The 21,907-nt window shown below is 35.3% G+C and overlaps 2 protein-coding genes across 3 annotated transcripts; both read right to left on the reverse strand.

The window, feature by feature from the left end:
• Positions 1-241: 241 nt before the first annotated feature.
• LOC126678510 (uncharacterized) lies at positions 242-14,295 on the reverse strand. Of its 2 annotated transcripts, XM_050373407.2 has the most exons (22): positions 13,180-14,276; positions 11,751-11,866; positions 10,261-10,469; positions 9,362-9,481; positions 9,120-9,248; positions 8,912-9,037; positions 8,000-8,055; positions 7,824-7,923; positions 7,625-7,742; positions 6,990-7,199; positions 6,218-6,554; positions 5,307-5,400; positions 4,577-4,685; positions 3,834-4,105; positions 3,535-3,662; positions 3,131-3,365; positions 2,532-2,720; positions 2,113-2,390; positions 1,407-1,620; positions 1,053-1,295; positions 833-921; positions 242-742 (listed from the first exon to the last, which is right to left on the reverse strand). In XM_050373407.2, exons 1-22 carry the CDS (start codon positions 14,013-14,015, stop codon positions 595-597), a joined length of 4,356 nt encoding a protein of 1,451 aa, XP_050229364.1. In that variant the 5' UTR covers positions 14,016-14,276; the 3' UTR covers positions 242-594. The 2 variants fall into 2 exon arrangements, with proteins under 2 accessions (XP_050229364.1, XP_050229370.1); XM_050373413.2 differs by lacking the exons at positions 242-742; positions 833-921; positions 1,053-1,295; positions 1,407-1,620 and adding an exon at positions 1,679-1,963 and having other exon boundaries at positions 13,180-14,295.
• Positions 14,296-16,677: 2,382 nt separating this feature from the next.
• Positions 16,678-20,439, reverse strand: LOC126664811 (RNA polymerase sigma factor sigC). The gene is made up of 7 exons (XM_050357371.2): positions 20,087-20,439; positions 19,894-19,982; positions 19,271-19,813; positions 18,951-19,181; positions 17,953-18,093; positions 17,657-17,857; positions 16,678-17,232 (listed from the first exon to the last, which is right to left on the reverse strand). Exons 1-7 carry the CDS (start codon positions 20,184-20,186, stop codon positions 16,951-16,953), a joined length of 1,587 nt encoding a protein of 528 aa, XP_050213328.1. The 5' UTR covers positions 20,187-20,439; the 3' UTR covers positions 16,678-16,950.
• Between the last annotated feature and the right edge of the window lie 1,468 nt (positions 20,440-21,907).

Below are 21,907 nucleotides of genomic sequence, written 5' to 3' on the forward strand. Positions count from 1 at the left end.
AAAAAATGTGTAATTTTTTTATTTTATTTACATTCACTATATTTTTTTTTATAGTGCAAACTCTAAAATTAAAATAAAATTTACATTTATGTCCAACTTAAGTTGATATAGTATTGATTTCAGAATGTAAACTTTCATAGAACTCCGACAGATTTGCTAAAAAATGTCACAAATACAAACTTTTGTAATTTCCTCAAAACGATTTATGCAACAATTATTGTATAACAAAATTATATGCATATGTGCAATTAGTCCATATCAATTATGTTCAATTAGATCATTAAGTGTGCCTCATTTCAAAGCAAGTTTCACTGAAGATAGCAACCTGTAACTCAATGCAATACCTATGAGCACGGTTGTTAACCCCCTGATATTTACATCAGCATTATACATAATACCAGAAAAAAATATCGCTGCACAATGCTCAAAGAGAATTCATGAATGAAGAATGCTCTCTCTATTTATATTCTTTTTTTTCTTTTCCTACTTCCTATTTCTACCTCTATGTCAACCATTTTCCTACTACTCTCAAAAACCATACGGAACGAGAACAAAAAGAACCTCGTCAATGTGGAACGGTCTTTTGACATGATATCACGACTGCCAGAAAAGCTCAAAATCGCTACTGTACAGTGATCGGTCTTGAATCTCTAAATTCGCAACATGCCAATTAACAAGTTGAGATTGTAACATCTTACACACAACCAGCCCAACCGGAAACATCCACCAACCACTTTCATCCCTGCACCAAAACCGCCACCAAAATTTTCCGTGTTAGGTTTTCAAACGCTAACCAATATATAAATTCCTAGAAGCTAACAAAGAAACTCACATGCTAATATTCCATGGCTGAAATGGGAACTTTTTACTTGAGGAAGATTGGCCGTAATAGTGACCATATCCACAGATAAATGCAACAACCTGAAAAAACCGAGGAAAGGTTAAAAAGGGATACACATTCAAAAAAGACATACGGAACACAATTTTCAGGAGCAAACGTCTGTTTGATATATGAAAGAAACATGGATTAATTAGATCAGATGGCAACTCACAACATTAATCAAGGATGTAATATTCCACAAAGCATAGATACGTGCTAGGCCAGCAGAACGTCTGGGCCCATGAGTAAACAAGGCATTGATTCCGGCAGGGAACGGCAAAAGAATACCAAGAGGTAAAATAAGCAAAACAAGAATGACGACCACCAACGAAATTGAATATAACTGGAGCAATGTAAGCAACACTAAGCTAAAATCTCCTAGAAGTAGCATTGAGATGACCAAACCAACAAGATCCTTCAAAAGAAAATCAGATACACATGAGAAAGCGAGAAACCAAATGTAAAATTGCTATCAAAATGTTAACTGCACAAGAAAGTACTAAACTCATATTGATTTGAGTGCTACCTGGTGGCCAACGGGTTTAGTATTATGAATAATGAAAGAAAGAACAAAAAGTATATCTCTCTTCTCTTCAAGCATTTGTAAGTTGTTAGTATCTAAAGTCCTCCCACAACCCTTTTTCCATCCCGTGTAACTTTCACTGCTTCTAAGAAGTCGGCTTGAGAGCGTATCCACTCCCAACTGACAAGATGTATTCCCTCTATGTGCATTATTCATACTGTTAAACATAAGGTCAGTGAAAAAACTGTTATATTCCATCCAGTATCAAATGTGTATATCTATGCATAAACCTATTTGAATAAATTTCAAGAGACATTTCAAATACAGATCAAATCCATTTGCAGTAAATCTACACGTTACTGTAACATCCGTTCAATGCAAGGGTGTGCATCTCTATTCACACACTGCGCTTGTGCCTATCTGAAGAGGTGCTTGTGAATAGAAGTTTTAAGTTTCATTTTAAATCTTCCTCAACCATGATGATATGCTGATGGGCCATGGTGGTGAAAATCTTGAAAATAGTGATATGTAACAGGTAACCATCATTGGATGATACCACGCTGCCGAATGCAGAACGAAAAAAATATCACAGGAATTCTAAATTCATATCATAAATTACCATTAATGAACGTACTACTATTTACTAATAATAGTGATAGTTACGAGTCTAATCAGATTAAAAGAAAATTATACTGTAAGAAGTCATTACCGCGACTCATAATGAGTTTGGTTAGCACCATCAATACTTCTGACAGTCTCTTCTTCAGTATCATAAATCAAGATCCCATACTGGCAATAACCACAAGCTGTGGCTTGAAACCATGCAAGATCAGCACGTATCCCATGGATTTTTATAGCAGGATTAGCATGAGTTTCAAGCCATCTAATGACAGATCGAAATGTTATCTGTAGCCGCCCACGACGAACCAGTCGCAGTTGTGCATTCAAACCAGCGACCATTCGATACCACGTGGTAGGAGGGACCATCTACAAGCCAGACGTACGATTAGATGAATATGGAGATGACACAGAAAAATATCGGTGAATGCAAACTTCTTCCCTAAGCTTTAATTAAACTTTAAAAATTTGACAAATTTCACCTAATTTCATAGAGTTTAGAAAGCAAACCTGGCTCATAAGGCTTGTGAGAATGTTATCACTTTGGATTGAGAAAGGAGCCATGTAACTTCCATCACCTCCAAAAATTATAGATATTGGAAATCTCTGATGCAGACGGGGAGGGAGATCAGTTCTCTTTTCATCTCCACCAAGGAAGAAGTCCAGATATGCAAGCATTAAGTCAGGAGTTGCAGCTACCTAGGGACACCAAAAATATAAGTTCCAAGATCAACGACAATTGTAGTCAACATATTATGCTTTGCCATAAGGTTTTAGTTTTTGGAGAGAAATGCATTACGATAGCTCATCTTCAATAATGCAAAGAACAATACCATATGTACAACAGTAAACTAAGATCGAATCCTATTCCCCACTGAACTTTCTTACTTTAGTGAACAGCGAATAGAATGGTCCAACACGAACTGCAAAATGATACATGGCTGTAATTGTAAAGGTGATCTACAGAAAGTAATACTGAACAGAGAGCCCTTTCCTACCAGCTCTCTATTGCGAGGAATATCTAGGTAACAAAATAACAATGCCATGAACTTCATGTTGCATTATTCTAAACCTTCTAAATAGATAGACTATGAGCAGATAATACAAACCTTAAGTCCTTCATAGAGAGCCCTTGAACGACAAGAACGTAAGCATGCATGGTCATACTCGGATCGAACAAACTCGCGCAGCCTTTGTAGTTTGATTCTTCGTCGCCACTGCTGCCAAGACCATGCAAGTGGATATAACATAACAGAAAGAATGCTGTACATGGCACCCTCCCACCATTGATAAGCAGTTATGGCATTTATCTCATCCACAAATGTATTGTATGCACTCTCATATCTAAAGCAAGACCAAATATATGATGAACACATCAGCTTGACAATAGTAGCACATTATCAAAAACCATAAAGTGCACAATTAAAGATCAGATATCATTGTGATGAAAACAGTCCGACCAACAAAAATGAAACATCATGTTCAAAAAATACAAATAATACATCTAACTTACACTATTTCTTTTATTTGCTCAGGAGGAGTGTGTGGAAGATGCCAAGGTTCACTAAACGTATTAGGGCCCATAAAATACACTCTATGCACATGACTCTGGGACTCCTCGGCTCTATTTGTTTCCAAAACCTGAGAAGTCAAATTACACTGGTCAACCTATTGTGACACGAACACAAACCTCCTGAATGTTCATGAAAAAAAACAAGCAGAAGACAAGGACAAAACATAAACTACTGGAGCTGGGTATTAAATACAATCACTTATATACAAAATCATAGGTGAATGCAAATAAATTCAAACCTCATTCAATGACTCCAAGAAAGGGAATGAATGATCTATTTGAGAGCCATGTTGGGTGGGAGCTGGGCCTGGCGATTCATCAACACCAACAAATTTCATCCGGGCAACACTAAGCACCAGGGCCAATAGGATGAGAAGACCAACGAGAAGAAGACAGAATATCCACGGCCCACCAAATGTGTAAATTAATTCTTCCAGAGTTGTATAACAATGTGGCATGTGAAATCTGTCTGAGATGCATTTGTAAGGACATGGTGTTTCAGCAATACCACCTGTTTAAGATAAGTAGATAACAAAATAAAAATTGATGATTGTTTTACAAGAACTCACCTTTTCAACGTTAGCATGACAAATACAAAAATACAAGTGCCTATGCATACCTAACTCTAAATTTTTATTTCTTCTAGGATACAAGTGCCTATGCATATCTAACTCTGAATTTTTATTTCTTCCAGGATATCTTAACCTTTATGAGAAAATATCATTTGTTGCTTTCAATGAACAAATTCCAGTAGTCATAGCTATCAGTGCAATACATTGCACATACTTAGTTCAGAGGTTTCTAATCTAAGAACCTCTTGTATTTGTACAAAGAGGCACAAATAGATAAACTTGAAATTCTATATATTAGTCATTTAAAATAATGAATTAGCAGTGTATGTAAGGAAGAGAAAGGGAAGAGGGTTTGGGGTCGGCGGGGTGGATTCTCAAGACCATTTTAAGGCAATTGTTTTTGGAAATACCTCGGACAGCCACATAAACTGCACGACGGGGAATCTCATTGGCAGGGCAAGGATGGCAAAGAGCTCTGTCAGACCCAGTAACATTCTTATACGTCCCAGCAGGGCATTCCTGAAGGTTTCAATAAATAGAAAATAAGAACAAATTTAAACTCCAACATCATCCATAACAAAGCTTATGAATTCAATTGTTCAAAACAGAATGCCATCAATTATCAGCATAAAATAAGTGTAGAATTTACTCCTAAATATAGCCAGTAGCTAAATTGTTATTGAGTCAAAATTAAGTTTTTGAAAGCACTAAAATTCATCGATAAATTATCCAGACCAGCAACTTCTATATGGAGTTGCAAATCAAGTAGGCCTTGCCTCCTTGGTAAGGATGTCAGTGCTACTCTCTCGTAACCAAAGTCTCATGGCCCCCCTAATGGACCCAAAATCTCCTGTAGTAGAGCCAAAGTCCCAAGGACCTCTACTCTTTTTCTTATTCAAGAGTTCAAAATAAAAAAAAAAATCAATTCCGAAATTGACTTGCAAAATACTTCCAAAATTCCATAATCCATATGAGGAAAGCAACTCCAACAATTTAACAATAAAATACCACCTTTTCTCAGCCATAGCGTAAAACCATGATGGAAGGGTCACATGTTATTGACGACCATCATATATAAACAAATAGGCCAAAATATTAGATAAATCCAAAAACATTGCAATGAAAAAATTGCAAGACTACCTCGCAATATACTCCATACAGCCCTTTTGGGCAAGCTTTTCCGGTTACTGTTCCATTTTCCCCAGCATGACTCCCGCCGCTACCCATCCCACCCCTGCTTGAAACAAGACACCATAATTCACCAGAAAAATTCAACTTTTATACTACGTTATGCTAAAGAAATGCTATGCAGGGATTCTAGTCACTCAAACAGACTCAGTCAACTCAAATTAATAGAATAGTCTTATTGCCAAGCACCAGATGCAATGAATTGCAAAATATTCTACTTTTATATTCTAGAGGTAGTCAGAAAAGAATCCAGGAATAACACTTTAAACTTTGACAGTGCAGCACTGCAGCTACCTATGTCTTTTAAATTTTGATTAGGGGAATTCCCTGAAAATAACTCCTGCATGACCCCATACAGCAATGCTGATCAAAGAGGAATATACTCTATTCCAATTAATATGCTCAAGGAATTGCCAAGGCAAATACAGATAGATAATTAAATCCTATATCTAGAGGAAATAATAAAATGCTAAACTCCTGCATCATTAATGAGCTAGCTGTGGCATTAAAATGGCATGTCCACTCAATGCCTCTGACTGTCATTATGGGTTCACAGATTAGATTTTAATTTCTCAAAATTCATACAGTACTATTATTGGATAATTTAATTGTCCAGGTACAAGACAATTTTTTCAGAATCATGATTTTCTTAATCTAATACATGTGCTTCTACCAGAAATGCTATAGAAAACACAATAAGAGTCCAGCATAAGTTAAGCATGTCAAATAGAATAGTGAAGAATATAAAAAGTAGACCTTGGTCAAAAATGATTTATGTTGTTAAGAATGATTAAAACCACAGAACTGATTTCAGGATGACCGTAAGGATATCTAGTATCTGAATAAAAAGACAAAATACGAACCCATAAAGGATGTTTCCTTTCACACTAGCGATAGGCTGGTAAACATCTCCAGTGGGAATGTCTGACCAATGAAAGTGAATCCTTCCACCGCCTCCTCCACCAGCTCCTTTTGGGCTTCCATACCCTCCACCACTTGAAAGAACAGCCGACTCTCTAAGATCTAGTGTATGCAAGAACATGAGTATAGTTCCTCCAGAACCACCTCCAGGATTACCAATGGTATGATTTTTTACAGTGAACTCTCCCACTTCAACAATTTCTTGAAAACTTTCTCCATCAGCTCTCACTGAGCCTTCAACAGTCAAACTTGACAAGGGATGCTCCAGTGAACCCATTACTGCTCATATATAAGTGGATAAGTGGAATGAACGAAAACAAATTAAAGTGGTGATGCTCATGTATAAGAATTTAGCAGTGTAAACAATGACAATTTCAAAAAAAAAAAAACAGTTAAAGCATCAAAACTAAAATTTGTATAACAATCAAGTATCATGCGGACAATGGAAGAAGCATAGTCAAATCATAAAGAGATATGATGACTAAGCAGACTGATACCTACATCTGAACACAAAGTAACCATTTTCAAATGCTATAAAATGCTCAAGCAGATACATTTTGACCATTGCATTTGTAGCAGTTCTATAACCATGAAACAGGAGTAAGAACCGACAAAAAAAGATATCCAACAGCAAACAAGTAACCATGACCAACAGGTAAGTATTAGAATTGCTATAAATGGTGGCCACGGTTACTTGATCTGTTATATGCTTACCTATAATACCACCTCCAGAAGTCGAACCCGCTGAACTTTCATCTCCACTTCCACTACCAAGTTCACAAGGCAACTCTGCATTTCCATATGAAATACCACCCTCAATGCAGCTATCATTGTAACATCCAAGCCCACCTCGACCACCATGGCCACCACCACTGCCGATACCATTTTCTGAAATATGACCTCTACCCACACCACCTGTGCAGCCTGCATGAACGAAATATGTTAGTCCGTAGAACAATTCAAAGCACAACTCTATATGTATGAGAACTCATGCACGTAAGCATATGCCAGACCATCCAATAATTGTGTGCATGTGCAATATCTGGAAAAGACGTTTAATGTGTGGGTTTGTTGTTGGAGTTGGCTTTATTTTGGAGTTGGGGAGGGGGAGGGGGAAAGAGATAGAGATCTAAGCAAGTCATAATTATGAAAAGAATTTGACAGGATATACCCATCCTAGATGCACTAATTGTTCCAGTAGAAGGAACAGATACGGTTCTTGCACAATGGGAAGACGTTTAATGTGTGGGTTTGTTGTTGGAGTTGGCTTTATCTTGGAGTTGGGGAGGGGGAAAGATATTTGAGATCTGAGCAAGTCATAATTATAAAAAGAATTTGACAGGATATACCCATCCTAGATGCACTAATTGTTCCAGTAGAAGGAACAGATACAGTTCTTGCACGGTGGAAATGGACGACAGATCCTTTTATAAGTCCTTCAACAGTGATATCCTCCACTCGGCAAACCTAAATCACACATAACAGGTAAGGATACTTAAACAAGTATATTTTAAAGGATATAAGACACAACCTCTATTCAAGGATCACCTGAAGAGTAAAAGACAAAGATGAGTTCACATTGCAGTCTTCAGGAGGATGAAGTAATTCAGCGGGGCAATCTTGAAGTTCACAGTAAAGCTTTGGTGTGCTAAAGATGTAAAAGCACAGACATTAAGCCATTCATACATAAGCTTAAGCGAAACTTAAAAGAAATTGTAACTTACACAGCATCACTGCTTGCATTCTGCAGAGGACCACGCAAAATAGATCCAGGTCCAACCTATAGAACCACAAAGAAATATAAAATGGATAGTTAATACAGCCATAAAGGTTCCAAAAGATTGTATTGTAGCTTTTAAGTTTATTTGGGTTTTTGTAAAGATAAATTATTTTGAGTGCTGGAGACTATTTTTCTAGATTGTAAAATGGCAAAAACTAAAAATTATATTCCTGCAGAATAATCCACGAAAAATAATCAACAATGAACAATCTAGTCAAGATTGGATCTTAACAAAGACTAGCAGCAAGCTGCTTATCAAACAATTCGGATTGAAGTGACCCATAACATTGTTGCCCATGACGTGCTGGTTCAAAATCCTTCAAAACCTATTACCTGCTCTTAAGGAGCAATAAAATGAAACTGTATTCTTTCAGGAAATGTTGAAGACTGTCGGTTGTACTTGTGGCGCTTGAAAAAGAATATAGACCCTTTCACTCTCAAACTTAAAAGTATAACTTTTAGCAAAATCAGAACGTCCTAGAGGTTAATAGAATAGCATACAACAATTCAAATTGCGCTCTTACTAATGTATATTTAAAATTAGTTTTTTTTTTCAATGCAACCAAAGAAATACCAAATTATCACATACAAAAGAATTGTTCTTTCTAATGTGGAACGATAAAAGGTATCAGAATTTAGAAAGAAGACCGCAATAATCCAAATGAAAAGGGAAAAGCTACCAACCACCTTGATTATTTACCTAGAAGTAAGGGCAAAGCTATATATTGATTAACTATAATGCAACCCCCAATATATACAAAAAACAAGAGATTAAAACTACAGAAAAACACACAATCAAAAGAAACACTTCAGCCATCATGACAACATGCCATCATACAATATAACAGTGGCTTACATGAATGCTGTAAAATAATGATAGAACCAGACGTTGAGCTTCAATTGAGTCGCCTGGTCCTGACAGATTCAATAAACCCTGTCCATGAACTCCCAGATTTGCATTAGATTGTATGACAGACGATTCCTGTTTTATCATGCAGTGGACAAGTTATAAGCATGCCTAATAAGCAAAATAACATAAGGGAGGGAAAAAGGTAACAGGTTACCTTGAGAACAATCAAATTACTAGCCTCAAGCCAAGAAGTTGTAACAGTTGCATCATCGCCACCATCTATAACCATTTTGGAATTCCACATCAAGAAGATCTTTACAGTCATCCGTAGAGCCCCATATACCTGACACGTACTAAACAGAGTCACTATACACGCTTATAATCAAATTAAAGAAACTTGAGAGCAGCAGCTCTTTTAATAAGGATTATTCAAGTAATAGGAGAATGGGAGCTAACCCTAATAATAGAGTCACTCATTAAAAGTTCTTCTGCCAATAATTCAAACTCAGATGAAGCATAATGCGCGAGCCCAAAGCTCAGCACTCCATGACACAACAAGCTTATCTGTCCTTGGACCTGCATATGGCACCAGAATTAGCTAAAAATGTAAATTACATCATCAAGTGATACTTAACATGGATGAAAACTCTGAATTGGAAGGAGTTTGGCCAAGACCCTCAATAGCTGACCAGAAGAGAATGCATAACTATATTATTCCACCCACTAAATGGTAAGCCAATAAGACATTAGTCTCAAAACCACTCCAACAAAAATTGGTCCAACACCTCAAAACAGAGAAGATTTGTAAAAGATTTACCTAAAGCAACAGGTGCTACAGAAAATGTAATGGAATAATGAATAAGCTCATTTTAGGGGAAAAAAAAGAGTACAAAAAAATTCCTCTAAAAGCAGAAACGACAATAATACATTATGCTTCTTGAAGTAATCAACAACAAGATGGAGCTAGGATTACATATCCTAAATTTGCATTTCCTTAAGACACTATATTAATGTTGATACAAACCCAAGCCCATTCCTATATGTAAATAAACTACACAGATTATCCACCACGCACACACTGCCTACCCCAGGTGCTTTATTGAACCCTTTCCAGTACATCAGTTTCTCAGAAGTCCAGATTAGGGCTTCATAACATAAATTAAAGTGTGCCCCTCACATATTTTTCAAGACAACCATGAATTATGTTTCCTCTAGAGCACAAGCTACACATCCTATCCAGCATGCCAGAAAAAACTAAAGAAAACAAGAACATAGGCCACTCGTGAAAAAGATGAACCCAATGTAGGAAAAAAAGAAAACAGGATGCACAAATTCAAATTCAAGTTTATTGAAACCTGGACACGACTCCAAAGCAAGGGTACAGTTGCCCTGGCGTGATTTCGAACATAAACGTTTGTCCAAAGAGGCTGATAAGGAAAGTCTAAAAGAAGTGTCTCAGTATCTGTTGACATATTGTGATTGCTAACAATAAGACTCCGGGGAACAGCATCATATAAAGTACCAGCAGCACCTGCATTTTCTGGACAGCCACGACTACTTCCTCCTGCGAATATAATAACAAACTTGTGTAATCATGTTTTGTCGACGAAAAGCATAAATTAATAAAAAAAATTAGTTGCACAAACTTCCATGTTTTCAGAGATCCACAGACCAGCTGCATCGCTTAATAGCAATGTCAGAGTACAAGCATATACATAATAATAAAGTCGAAAATAAACAAATTGTCAAGCAAAACATGAGTTGGAAACACATAAACTAAGCTTATAAATAAACGCAATATGCACTTCCATGTTTTCAGTGCTCAAATACACACGCACCACTTAGTAGCAATATCACGACATAAGCTTTTACATAATACTGAAGGAGAGAAATAAACAATTTTTATGTAATGCAACAAACGAGCTGAAAACTACAAAATAAAATTGCAAAGATCTAAAGCAAAAAGGTAACGCCTATGATGAAAATACCCAGAAGCCAATATCTGGACAAGAATACAAGATATAAAAATCAAGATAGAAATAAGAACAGGAGCAGAAAAGGGTGTTAATATTAAGGCAAAAGCTGCAGGAATAGAAGACATGAAGGCAAACACTACAGATAGTAATGATAATTGTGGTCATAATGAAAATAAGAAAATGGTCTAATGGTCCATGATTGAGGTCCTCTTGACAATCTCTAAAAAAAAGCCAATCAATTTTTTGTGCAGCGATTCTACTACTTTAATGCTGGCTGTCAACCTATCAAAGCCTGCTTTCTTTATGCACTCGTAACCACCAACAGTGACCAGATATACATAAACCAAAAAAAGTCATAACCTGGCCTTGGCAAATTAGAAAACTATCGAGTTTAATCTACCAGACCTAAATGATGGTAGCTAGCTAGTATACAGCATAGTTAAAAATCATTCTCTCTGAGATAAAAAAAAATTGTGATCCTGGTTCAGTGAAGTTAGTAACTTAGTAATGAATACATATCGCTTTATTTCATCTATAAGACATAAATTGTAAATGAACCCAAATGCACAATTTGCATATATCCAAATAAACCTGCAAAATTATGTTAAGGTCTAGTTAAAAAGTGCTTACAGCAGCTAGAAGCGACCTAAATATCTGTACTGCATGCATGATCTCCATACTCCAAAGAATGTATGCCTTTTGAATTAAAGTAATAATATATTTTGTATTACTACAAATGAACATCCATAGAAGATAGAAAAAGTACTCTTTGCAGTTAAACATGAAATTTCTCACTTGTAAGGCAGATTAATTGTTCACAAGAGACAGCAAAATACAAAGATAAAGGAAAAAGAACATTTAAATCTCACCATGGACAAAAATTTGAGGATCATCATGCCTGCTGAAAATATCAACTGAAACTCTTCCGCCACCGCCGCCAGCAAAACCACTACCTCCGCAAGCACTTATTCTTCCACTTCCAGTCCTGCTCTTCACAGAGAGACAGATACAGAAACTTAAAACCTATATTACTATAAGTTTGATACAGGAAAAGGAAATCAAGATACAAAATCAAATAACTTCTGAATCTCCCATCCAATTCAAATTAATTGATGACCGTCAACATTAAAGTCAGAGAAACCTTGGTTGCGACAAATTTCCCTGTCCTCGCCTTGACAATTTCAGATAGAAACATCAAGAGAAGAAGGCGTTCATTGCATTGGCTCTATCACTCAGTGAAAGGAGGGTAATTAAAAAAAATCAGTTTTCCTCTGATCACAGCTCACACATAATCCGCAGATAAGTTCACAAGAACATCATAAATTACTTTTTTCATTACTTCCCAAAGGGCAAAAACTGTAAAGCAACGTATACAACTGAAGATGAGCAAGAAACATCAGCGCAAATGCTCAGAACCTTTATGTATAATGTGGCTGTATCGTGTGCCCCTTATGTAGTTACACCTTTTTTTTTCAACAGGAATTTCAGATAGCTGGAAACAAGATGATAAAAATTATTTGTGTACTATGTAAACACTAGACTTAGAAACTTCAGTATATGGCTTGACATGGTCACCCCGCAAAGGCTTCGGAAATAAAGCATAACTTTATCAGAAATTAATGCCAAATTAGTGGTGCTTTAACCCATGCTTAGAAATCATAGACTGGACAGATGATGATAAATTGCTATTTTAAACTTGAAGTATGATTACGTAAAAAAAATTATCTTTAAACGTATCAAGTGAAAGAAAAAGGGTTACTGTGTGATGCAGATGCTAGTGTCGTAATTATCCAAGATTCCCTAAAAATGTAATTAGTAAATGCAAAGATTATAATAATAATTGACAGCACAAGATGAACTCGGTTTTTCCCTGCTAAACACTTGTCTCCTGCTCCTGCTCCTCCTAGCTATCGTGATTGATCAATGATGTAAATACAAGAAGTACACTACAAATTTGCATTTCGTTTCCTCCTAAAGATATTTCTGGAAACAAGTAGAGTTCATCCACACTTTATTACAAGTTTTTTTTTTCGGGTTAAAAGTTTGTTTTAGAATTACAGCAAAAAGGAGTGAAATATGTAAAAATCAGATAAGGCCTAAGAATTAACAATTTAACATTGTACAAAGACAAAGTCAAATACCCATACTCATTCAGATAGCACAAATTAGTCATTAGTACACCATCTAAAATTTTCCCATAACAATCAAATGAGTTAGAAACAATTTCACTAGCTTCCTAACAAGCAACTTCAATCTACAAAGCCATAATCAAACAAATCAGAAATTTAAATAACTTACATTTTATAAGCCTTGATTAAGATACTGCCGCCAGAACCACCACCTCCTTTGCTTCCACCATCACCACCATCGGCCAATATTTCGCCATCGACAACCAAAAACTTTGATATCATAAACCTAACATTACCACCACCGCCGCCTCCATAATCCACTTCCTTACTAGTACTCCCACCTCTGCTTCCATAACTACTCGGATTCTGCAAGGAAGACCACGAATACGCATCTCCTCCCCAGACATCCTCCGGAAGCTTCTTGTCATCAACTAAACAACAAGCACCTCTCCCTCCATGTCCACCTCCAGCTCCATCAACACCCTGAGGGGTGCCACTCGTCTGCGGGGGCGGATTCCCAGCCAATCCAGTGGTATTCACAACCGAATCATTAAAAAAACTCGCATTATAAGCAACAAGTTGAAAGCTACCAGTTAAAATAGACGCATTAATCGAAAGAGTAAAATTTCCTGTTATATTAACGGTCACTTCACAACCTGGAGAAGCACAATTAAAATGAACACCAGGATGGATATAAAAATTTCCTTTCCCTGATATATACACGTCATGATTGAGATTCACATCGGAGACAATACGACAAGTCGTATCCAATGAGCCAACTCCGCCGAGATCATCGGTGCAAGAAACAGACGGAGCGTGCGGCGGCGGTGGCGGCGGTGAAGGAGGGGAATAGTCTTGGTGAAAGAGATTTGAATCGTAGTAATCGATTATTGACAATGGATTACGTCCATCACTATTCTTACTAAGAACAAAAATAGGGTTTGCGATCAGTATTATGAAATTGAAAAGGAGAGTGATGATAAAAAAAGAGTTAAATCGAGCCATTCACTAATTGTGAAAGTCATTAGATTCTATTCAACATTAGAACCACCATTGATATAGCTTCGAAGAAACCCTAGCAAATAAACTGATAGTTTTCCTCTGCAATTAGATTTTTTTAGTATTTCGAGAGAAAATGTAAACAAAACAAAAATGAAAATGAAAAGAAGAAGAAAGTGCTCTCTCTCTTCTTGCAGATGGCCAAGGCACAGAACGGGAAGAGAGCGACAAGTTTATTGGCTCAGGTTCCGGTTATGATAAGATAAGGTCAAGTTCACGTGAGATTACTTCCGCGGCGGTTCCTATTGGAAGAATTCTCTGAAACGTTTCGGGCTTTCTAAAGTTGAGCCAATGGGATATGTTCAACTGGAAAATACGATAGAAATGACCATTTCTGGTTGTCGAAGTTGAGTAAATCCCACGCTATCTTAAAGAGCGTTTACATCACTTGCTAATTTAGTAACAAGATCAGACGGACATGGGAATAGTCTGAAAAGGATACCGATTTTTAATATGTACACGCGCTATAAGAGGGCACGTGTTGTGGCACAGGCACGTAACGTGGATGAGCTAAAACCAGTGATGAGAAACGGGGAAAGAGCGCGTGGGAATGGAAAACAATAGTAAACGCAACAGCAAACAGTGAAAGGAGATGTCGTTTTAAGTTTTGAGTGGAATTGGTTGTTTGTAACGCGGCAACAGTACGGGTGATGAAGTCATTTTCTCAGATTTGATTTTCTTGATGCTTTTACTTGATGCTGCAAGCAGTCGACACGTGCAGTAAAATTCTGCTAAGTAATACTACGTTTTCTTTTTTTCCTTTTTTTGTTTTCTTGATTAGTTTATTAAAACTATGACAACTTGTTTTTTAATTTTTCATGATTGATGGAATTAGTTGAAATAAGACAACTTGTTGTTCATACAAAAGGGCTGAAATGTTAATTTTGAAAATTTCTTAGCTTCATGATAATATCTTATATTTTTATTCATTAAAAATAATATTTATTCAAAAAACATACACAATTTATATACTTTTTAAAATTCAGCCATAACATATAACATTTTCAGTTTAAATGCAATTTTCTAATACATGTCATATATATTTTGTCTTAATACATTAGCGTGTCCCTGCACTTTACTCGTTTTGTACATGAGGACCCTACCCTAATATATTCTTTCATTAAATCCTTCCACTCTCATTTTTCATCAATTTGATGTCTTTCCGTCAATGCACGTGTTAACGCCGTTATACTCTTTTCATCTCCATGACTAACCCGCACACACGTGGCACACATTCTGCTTCAACTTACCCTCTCTAAAAATATTTACCAAAAAATCTTAATATAAAAAATGGCTATTTCTGCATCAGACCCACGTCATACCTCTAATAAAATCTATCAAAACTGCTCTTGAGTGCTAAGTTTTGTGTTTGTAGCTGCAATGTTTAATGTGTTGAATCTCCATATGTTCATTATTATTTTTACCTTTTTGTGGAACTTGTATAAATAAATAAAACGTTTCACAGCCTATTGCGCAACTAATTTTAGATGCTCGAATGTTTAAGTAAAATTATATTTGACGGTTTAAACTACTGTGAATATTTCCCGTTTTGACTGCTTTCATTAAATGTTTTGATATTTTGTCTCAAAGCTTACCTTTGCTCATGTTATTTCTTGTTTTTTGATCCAAGATCTGGATTCAATATCTTGATTTTTGGTGCATTTTTGAAAGAAAATAATTTCATATTGGGTGCCTTTTGAAAGAAATTATTTCTATATTGGGGGGGAAACTATTAGCAGAGGACGAAGAAGAAGTCTTATAGCTGAATTTGAAAACTTGGAAACTGAGGCATGTCCTTTGAAATAAACACATTTCATACATATTTCTTTTCATTGCATATAGAATTTGTTCATCTCTCATTTCTAGTCCAGTTGACTAACTTGATGATATAATTCCTCAAATACTCTTGTTCTTAAACTGCATGCATGATATACCATTCAAAACTTTAAATAACTCATACTCATCATTAAAGAAAATTTGAAAATAGCCAGTACTGATTGGACGTATGGTTATACCTGATAAAATGCCCCAAACAGAAGACATAACAAATTGGAGAAGAGAAATGTTGATGAGTTTATCAGTTATAACTTTGCAATAAACACTTTGCTTATTCACATCACTGTGTTGCTCGATAATATCAGAATCTTCAACGAGAATAATCTCTCCAGGTTCATTGTCCACGTTTGCATGTTGGTGTTGAGACGATGAAGGGGTTAGTGCAGACATTGCAAAGATAAAGAAATTGACAAAGCCAAAGATATCCCACAAAGGGTAGTTCACAACTCACAAACAAACTTAATAGTTTGAAGGAGCACAGTAAACATGATATATATAAATTTCAGATCGGAAGTTATCACAGCCGCAAAATCCGCCTAATTGACAAAGTTATATGTTGGTTTTATACAATAGCCGCGATTTCTCTCGATTTGTAATCCAATACATAAATCAATATGGTTTCGTTTTAAAGAATGAAATTAAACCGCTACAAAAATGAAACGTTGAGATTTAATACGTAAATAGCCCTTATAAAAATTATCCATAAATATAGGATTATTGAAACAAAACAGCTGAGTTTTAGAAATTAAATAACTAAGGTAGAATGTACAAATTTACAGAACATCAGTGTGTCATTCAAAGAATATGATATCCTGAAAGTCCAATACAATCAAAATACCTGATGAATTCTTCACATATACATGTGCTAAGCAAAAACAGAAGTTGGAATTTAAAGATGCACTTATTTGAAATATAAAGGAATAAAATTATATACTTATGACTTATGAGGCCAAAAAGAAAAATTCTACTGTATAAATTCAACAAGCCAACATCACCTGACTCAAAATTTTCAACCCCTACTCAAAAACCAGGGAATTGTAGGAGACTAAGAATTAATATAGTGTCTTAAATTCCTGCGAGTTTCTTCATTCCTAAGTTTTGTCAAAACTTTATTCTGTAATCTCCTCACCCACTCTTTGCTGACATGGAAATGCCTCCCAATTTCCTCAAGTGACTTAGGTTGATAATCCTTGATTCCGAATCTAAGAACTAATACTTGCCTCTCTCTAGGATCCAACTCTCTTAAGAGTTTGTGTATGTCTTGTATCATGTGTTGCCTTAAAACAACTCCTTCAGGACTCTCAACACATGTATCAGGGATAAATTCCTGCACATTCAACTCGATCAAAACCATTCTCTACAAGTTTCCTCATATGTATATCATTAGAAAGAATAAAGTGTCATTTATTCTACCTAGGGGTGCGCCAAAAACTGAACTAAATCGAATAGCCGACGAAAACAGATGGCATTATAAAATAAATTGGTTTTATTAGCTCTGTTCGATTTTGAAAGTAAAAAGGTTTCAGTTCTCTTTTGGAGCAAACCGAACCAAACTAAAAGACCAACTAAGATGACTAGTTCGGTTGGGTTCGAATTTGGAAAAAAATCAAAGTTTTAGATTGGCTACCGAATCCGCAGTCCTAAATCTAAGTATCTCACTGAAATAATTAGTAGTAAAATAGCAGATCAGCAAAAGGAAGGATAGGGGAACAAGGAAAGAGAATGAGTTCGTAAAGACATTAAAAACATACCAAGACTTTAGCATTGAAAGACTCTCCGACTTTCTGATCAATAGAACCCACAACTCTGAGGCATCTGCTAGCCGATTCAATTTTAGCCAGAGAAAGACCTGTGAACTTGGCAATTTCATTGTCATCTGGGTATTTACCGTGGCTGGTGCTTAATGCTTTTCGAGCTTTCTTTATCTGGTTTATTGCCCGGCTTAGTGTGCACTGTCAAGAGCCACACAAAACATGTCAACTTCACGACGACAAATTCTGAATCTTACAAATACAATAATACACTTTAAGCACACAGAGGAACATACAGGAATTTGGATCCCTCTAGCAAGTCGCGACACAATCCTTGACATTGATTTGCGTATCCAATATTGTACATATGTAGAGAATCTGTATCCCCTTGTGTGATCAAATCTTTCTGCACCTTGCAAGACTCCCATATTTCCAGCCTGAAAATTGCAAATAAATTGATATCTTGTTCTTGAGTAAAACTAATAATCAGAAAACATATGTTAAGAATGTCCCCTAAATTGATATCTTCCTCTGTCTACTTTTTCCATTCCATGAAAAATTCATACCATGGTTAGTTACAACTTACAGGTTACAGCAGCTGAAAGGCTGACCCTAAGGTAGGTAATCGACTAACCTTTGATAAATGGACACAATGATATTCTACCAGCAATTATCTACTGTGAAATTGAGTTGGAATTGGGAAAAAAAGTAATGGAGAGTATATGCATTATTGATAGATATCCAAACACCAGAATTGACTTTTTAATAAGTCAACTACCGTGCCATATAGTCAGTAAATCAGTTTGGTCTGTAGGCAATATTCATCTAGACAATCACCGAGTCTGCATGAGTAACGCTAAGTTAACTATCCAGGATGAAAGTAAACTCACCTTACCATAAGCTACATGAAAATGGGAAATACTGAAATGAGAACCGCCAAAGTGAAAAACAGTCCAAACAACATTTTTTATAAGAATATATTAAACGTACATAGTTTCGGAGTTCCAAAATTATTTCTGTAAACATCAACAAAGGGCTCGAGAAGTTTTGGTGCAACATAGACCATAAGTGAAGCTGCTGTATAAAATTAACTTTAGTTCCTAAAAGTAAAATAATTAATCCTTCGGCTGAAATTATGAGAAAGATACCCCAATCAACAAAATGTTTCTATAATGACCACAGCAAATGTGGACATCATTCGTCTTTCAAACAACGCTGCATATTGTTTCAGGGTGCAAGTAAATTAACAACAAAACATGCGTATTAAAAATAAAATGAGACATAGTAGACATACCTGAAGGAGATCTTCCAAAGCTACTCCCATACCCCTATAATTTCTAGCGAAATATAGAACTAAGGAACGAGTGCTCTTGACGAGCTCATCCCTGCAATACCAACCAAAACTCAATTGATGCTGAAGCACCTTCAGCTCAAGCCCAGCTGCTTCAGCCCAACAACTCATGCCGACTGCTTGTCCACTTTCTTCTTCAAGAATTGCTCGGATCTTTTCCAAGCCTGCAAGCACCTGTAAAATTAACGGATAATATTATTGAAGAAAACACTCAAAAAATGAAAAAAAGAACCACAAATTGTCCGACAAAAAACTATAATGACCTTGACTCCTTTCGCCATTTCCGCCTCATTTCTAGCAATCATCAACCTCCTACTCTTTGAGTTGGACACTTTCTTAACAGAAGAAACCATAAGCTTTCCGCAAGCAATAGGTTTCGAACATAATGCCAAAGAAGCAGCTTTACGTTCATTTTTCACTACAGCTCTTTCTCTTCTAGATTTTCGTTGTTCCTTCTTCGTTGAGCGAATAATAACTTCCTCATTCACATGATTAGTTTGTCTACCTCCTACTCTACATTCGCCCATATTTTCAGCGCGAACATCCGATAAATCCGCAACATTTGTGATTTCAAGGGTGCTTATTAGGCAAGAATTAAATAATTTCAATGCTCCAAGCCTTCCTAATTGTTGCAGAATATCCCTTTCTAACTTCAATGCATCCGAATCAGCAAATGACTCCTCTAAACTATAAAGATTTTCCAACAACAAACTATACCTCAAAATCTTCTCTTTAACATAAACTTCACCATCATCAATCACACCTATGCCTCCACAGTGAGAATTAGATCTCTTGCCAACATTCACCTAAAAAAGATTATGATGCACAGTATTTAATTACAGCAAACGTACACAGTTAAATTCAATAACTAATTACAATCACAAACCTTAAACCCTTCAGTTTGAGAATAATCATTCTCAATAATTTGAACTGCAGACGAATAAACATATGTCTTGAAACCCTCCCTGCCTTTAACTGTATCAATTTCATAAGCAAAACCCATTAGTCATTACCTAATTAAATTGAGCACATATCACTCTGAATAAATTTAAAATCAGTAAACTTAAAATAGAACTGACCAGAAGATGATGACGAAGAGAGTCTGGAAGGCGAATTAGAGAGAGATTGAGAGAGAAAAGGAAAACCCGGCTTTAGATTGAGTCTAAAACCCAAACCCATAATTTAGTTTGGTTAATTATAGTTTTTAAGCAGGAAAAAGGAAGAAGAAATGGAAAAGAAGAGTCCATGAAAATGATAAGGAGTAAAAAAAAGAAGAGTGAATGGAATTGGTGTACGTAATTGAAAGTGAAAAGTGTGATCATCTCTACACCACCGGTTCTTCATCTTCGTAGTTAAATGTGTCTACAGACAAAGTAATAGAGTGAAAACGTCCAAAACTTCAAAATCAATTTCTGTTATTTTCTCGTCATTGAATTTGAATGAATTCTCTGTTCAGCGTTTGGCCACCTACAAATTATCTGTGCCCATTTGGGCTTTCTTAAATTTATTGGGATTTTCTGAAAAAGAAAAACAGGCCCATTGCGTTCATCTTCGGTTTTCATATGCTTCTACTTTCCAATTTGACAAAATTTCAGTGGGCCTTTACTGTAGAGATTAGAGGGTGTTTCGTTTTTCTAAGATTATAACAATTGATTAGAGAAAATGACAAAACTATACAAAAAAAGAAAGCAAATAACAACATTACTTAATCAGCCAAATAATTACATCAGCACATATAAAATTTAAAAAATTACATCAAATACATATTTCACAAGAAGCTGACACGTTGCAAGGAAAGAATGGTAGAAAAAAGTCAAAAACGCGTCAGAATAGGTCAAAAACGCGTCTGACATGCGTCTGACACGCGCGTCATAACCGTGCGTCAGTCACGCGTCAGTTCGTCAAACTATTCAAACATGTATCATTTATGTATCATTTATGTATCTGTTATGTATCTGATATATATCAAGAACATATCTGACTATTATTTTTTCATATTTCTAAGATAAAAATAAATAAATAAATATATTATTAATATGTATTATTTATGTGTTTCTAAGGTGTATGTATGATATACTTTAAATTAGAAGATATATGTATCACGTGATTTAATTAAAAGTTCACTCATCAAATAATATTAATAACATTTTGATATCATATAAATAATAAGTTATGATTTTCTTAACTCAAATTTTATCAATATAAATATCTTTATATATATGTGATATAAAAAAGAACTAATAATAATATTATCCACTTCATCAAATTTGTCGCCATTGATAAAAATACTATATATATATTATTAAAATGTATTATTTATGCGTCTCAAAACTATATTATTAATATGTATTATTTATGTATCTCAAAAACTATTCAAACTGACACAATTTACTTCACGACTCTTTTCATTTGCCAGCTCTAATAAATTACAACAACTTCTATCCACAATGTATCAGAGATCTATCGATAATACCACATTCCAAAATACGCACATAATACATATATTAAAATAAAAAAATATACGTCTAACTATTTTTGCTATGTACAAAAGATGTATAGAATATGTATAATATTTGTATTTGAGTTATATATTTAACGCATTGAATATATAATTTACGATTACTTGAAATGTATCTATAACATATATTAAAATAAAAAATATGCCGCATGCTCTATAAATTGTATAAATTATTTATCAGTGAACGTATTAAGGATATATTTATCATGTTTTAATTGTATATGAAATATGTATCTTAAAATACATCTAAAAGACATATATATTTATAAAACATATATTTGAATATTCTTTAAACCGTTTCTGATATGTATTGATGATGTATCCGAGATGTATCGAAAATGTATAGGAGATGTACCGAAAATGTATCTCGAAAACATTAAGG

This window comes from Mercurialis annua, linkage group LG1-X, assembly GCF_937616625.2.
Source record: "Mercurialis annua linkage group LG1-X, ddMerAnnu1.2, whole genome shotgun sequence".
NCBI lineage: Eukaryota > Viridiplantae > Streptophyta > Magnoliopsida > Malpighiales > Euphorbiaceae > Mercurialis > Mercurialis annua.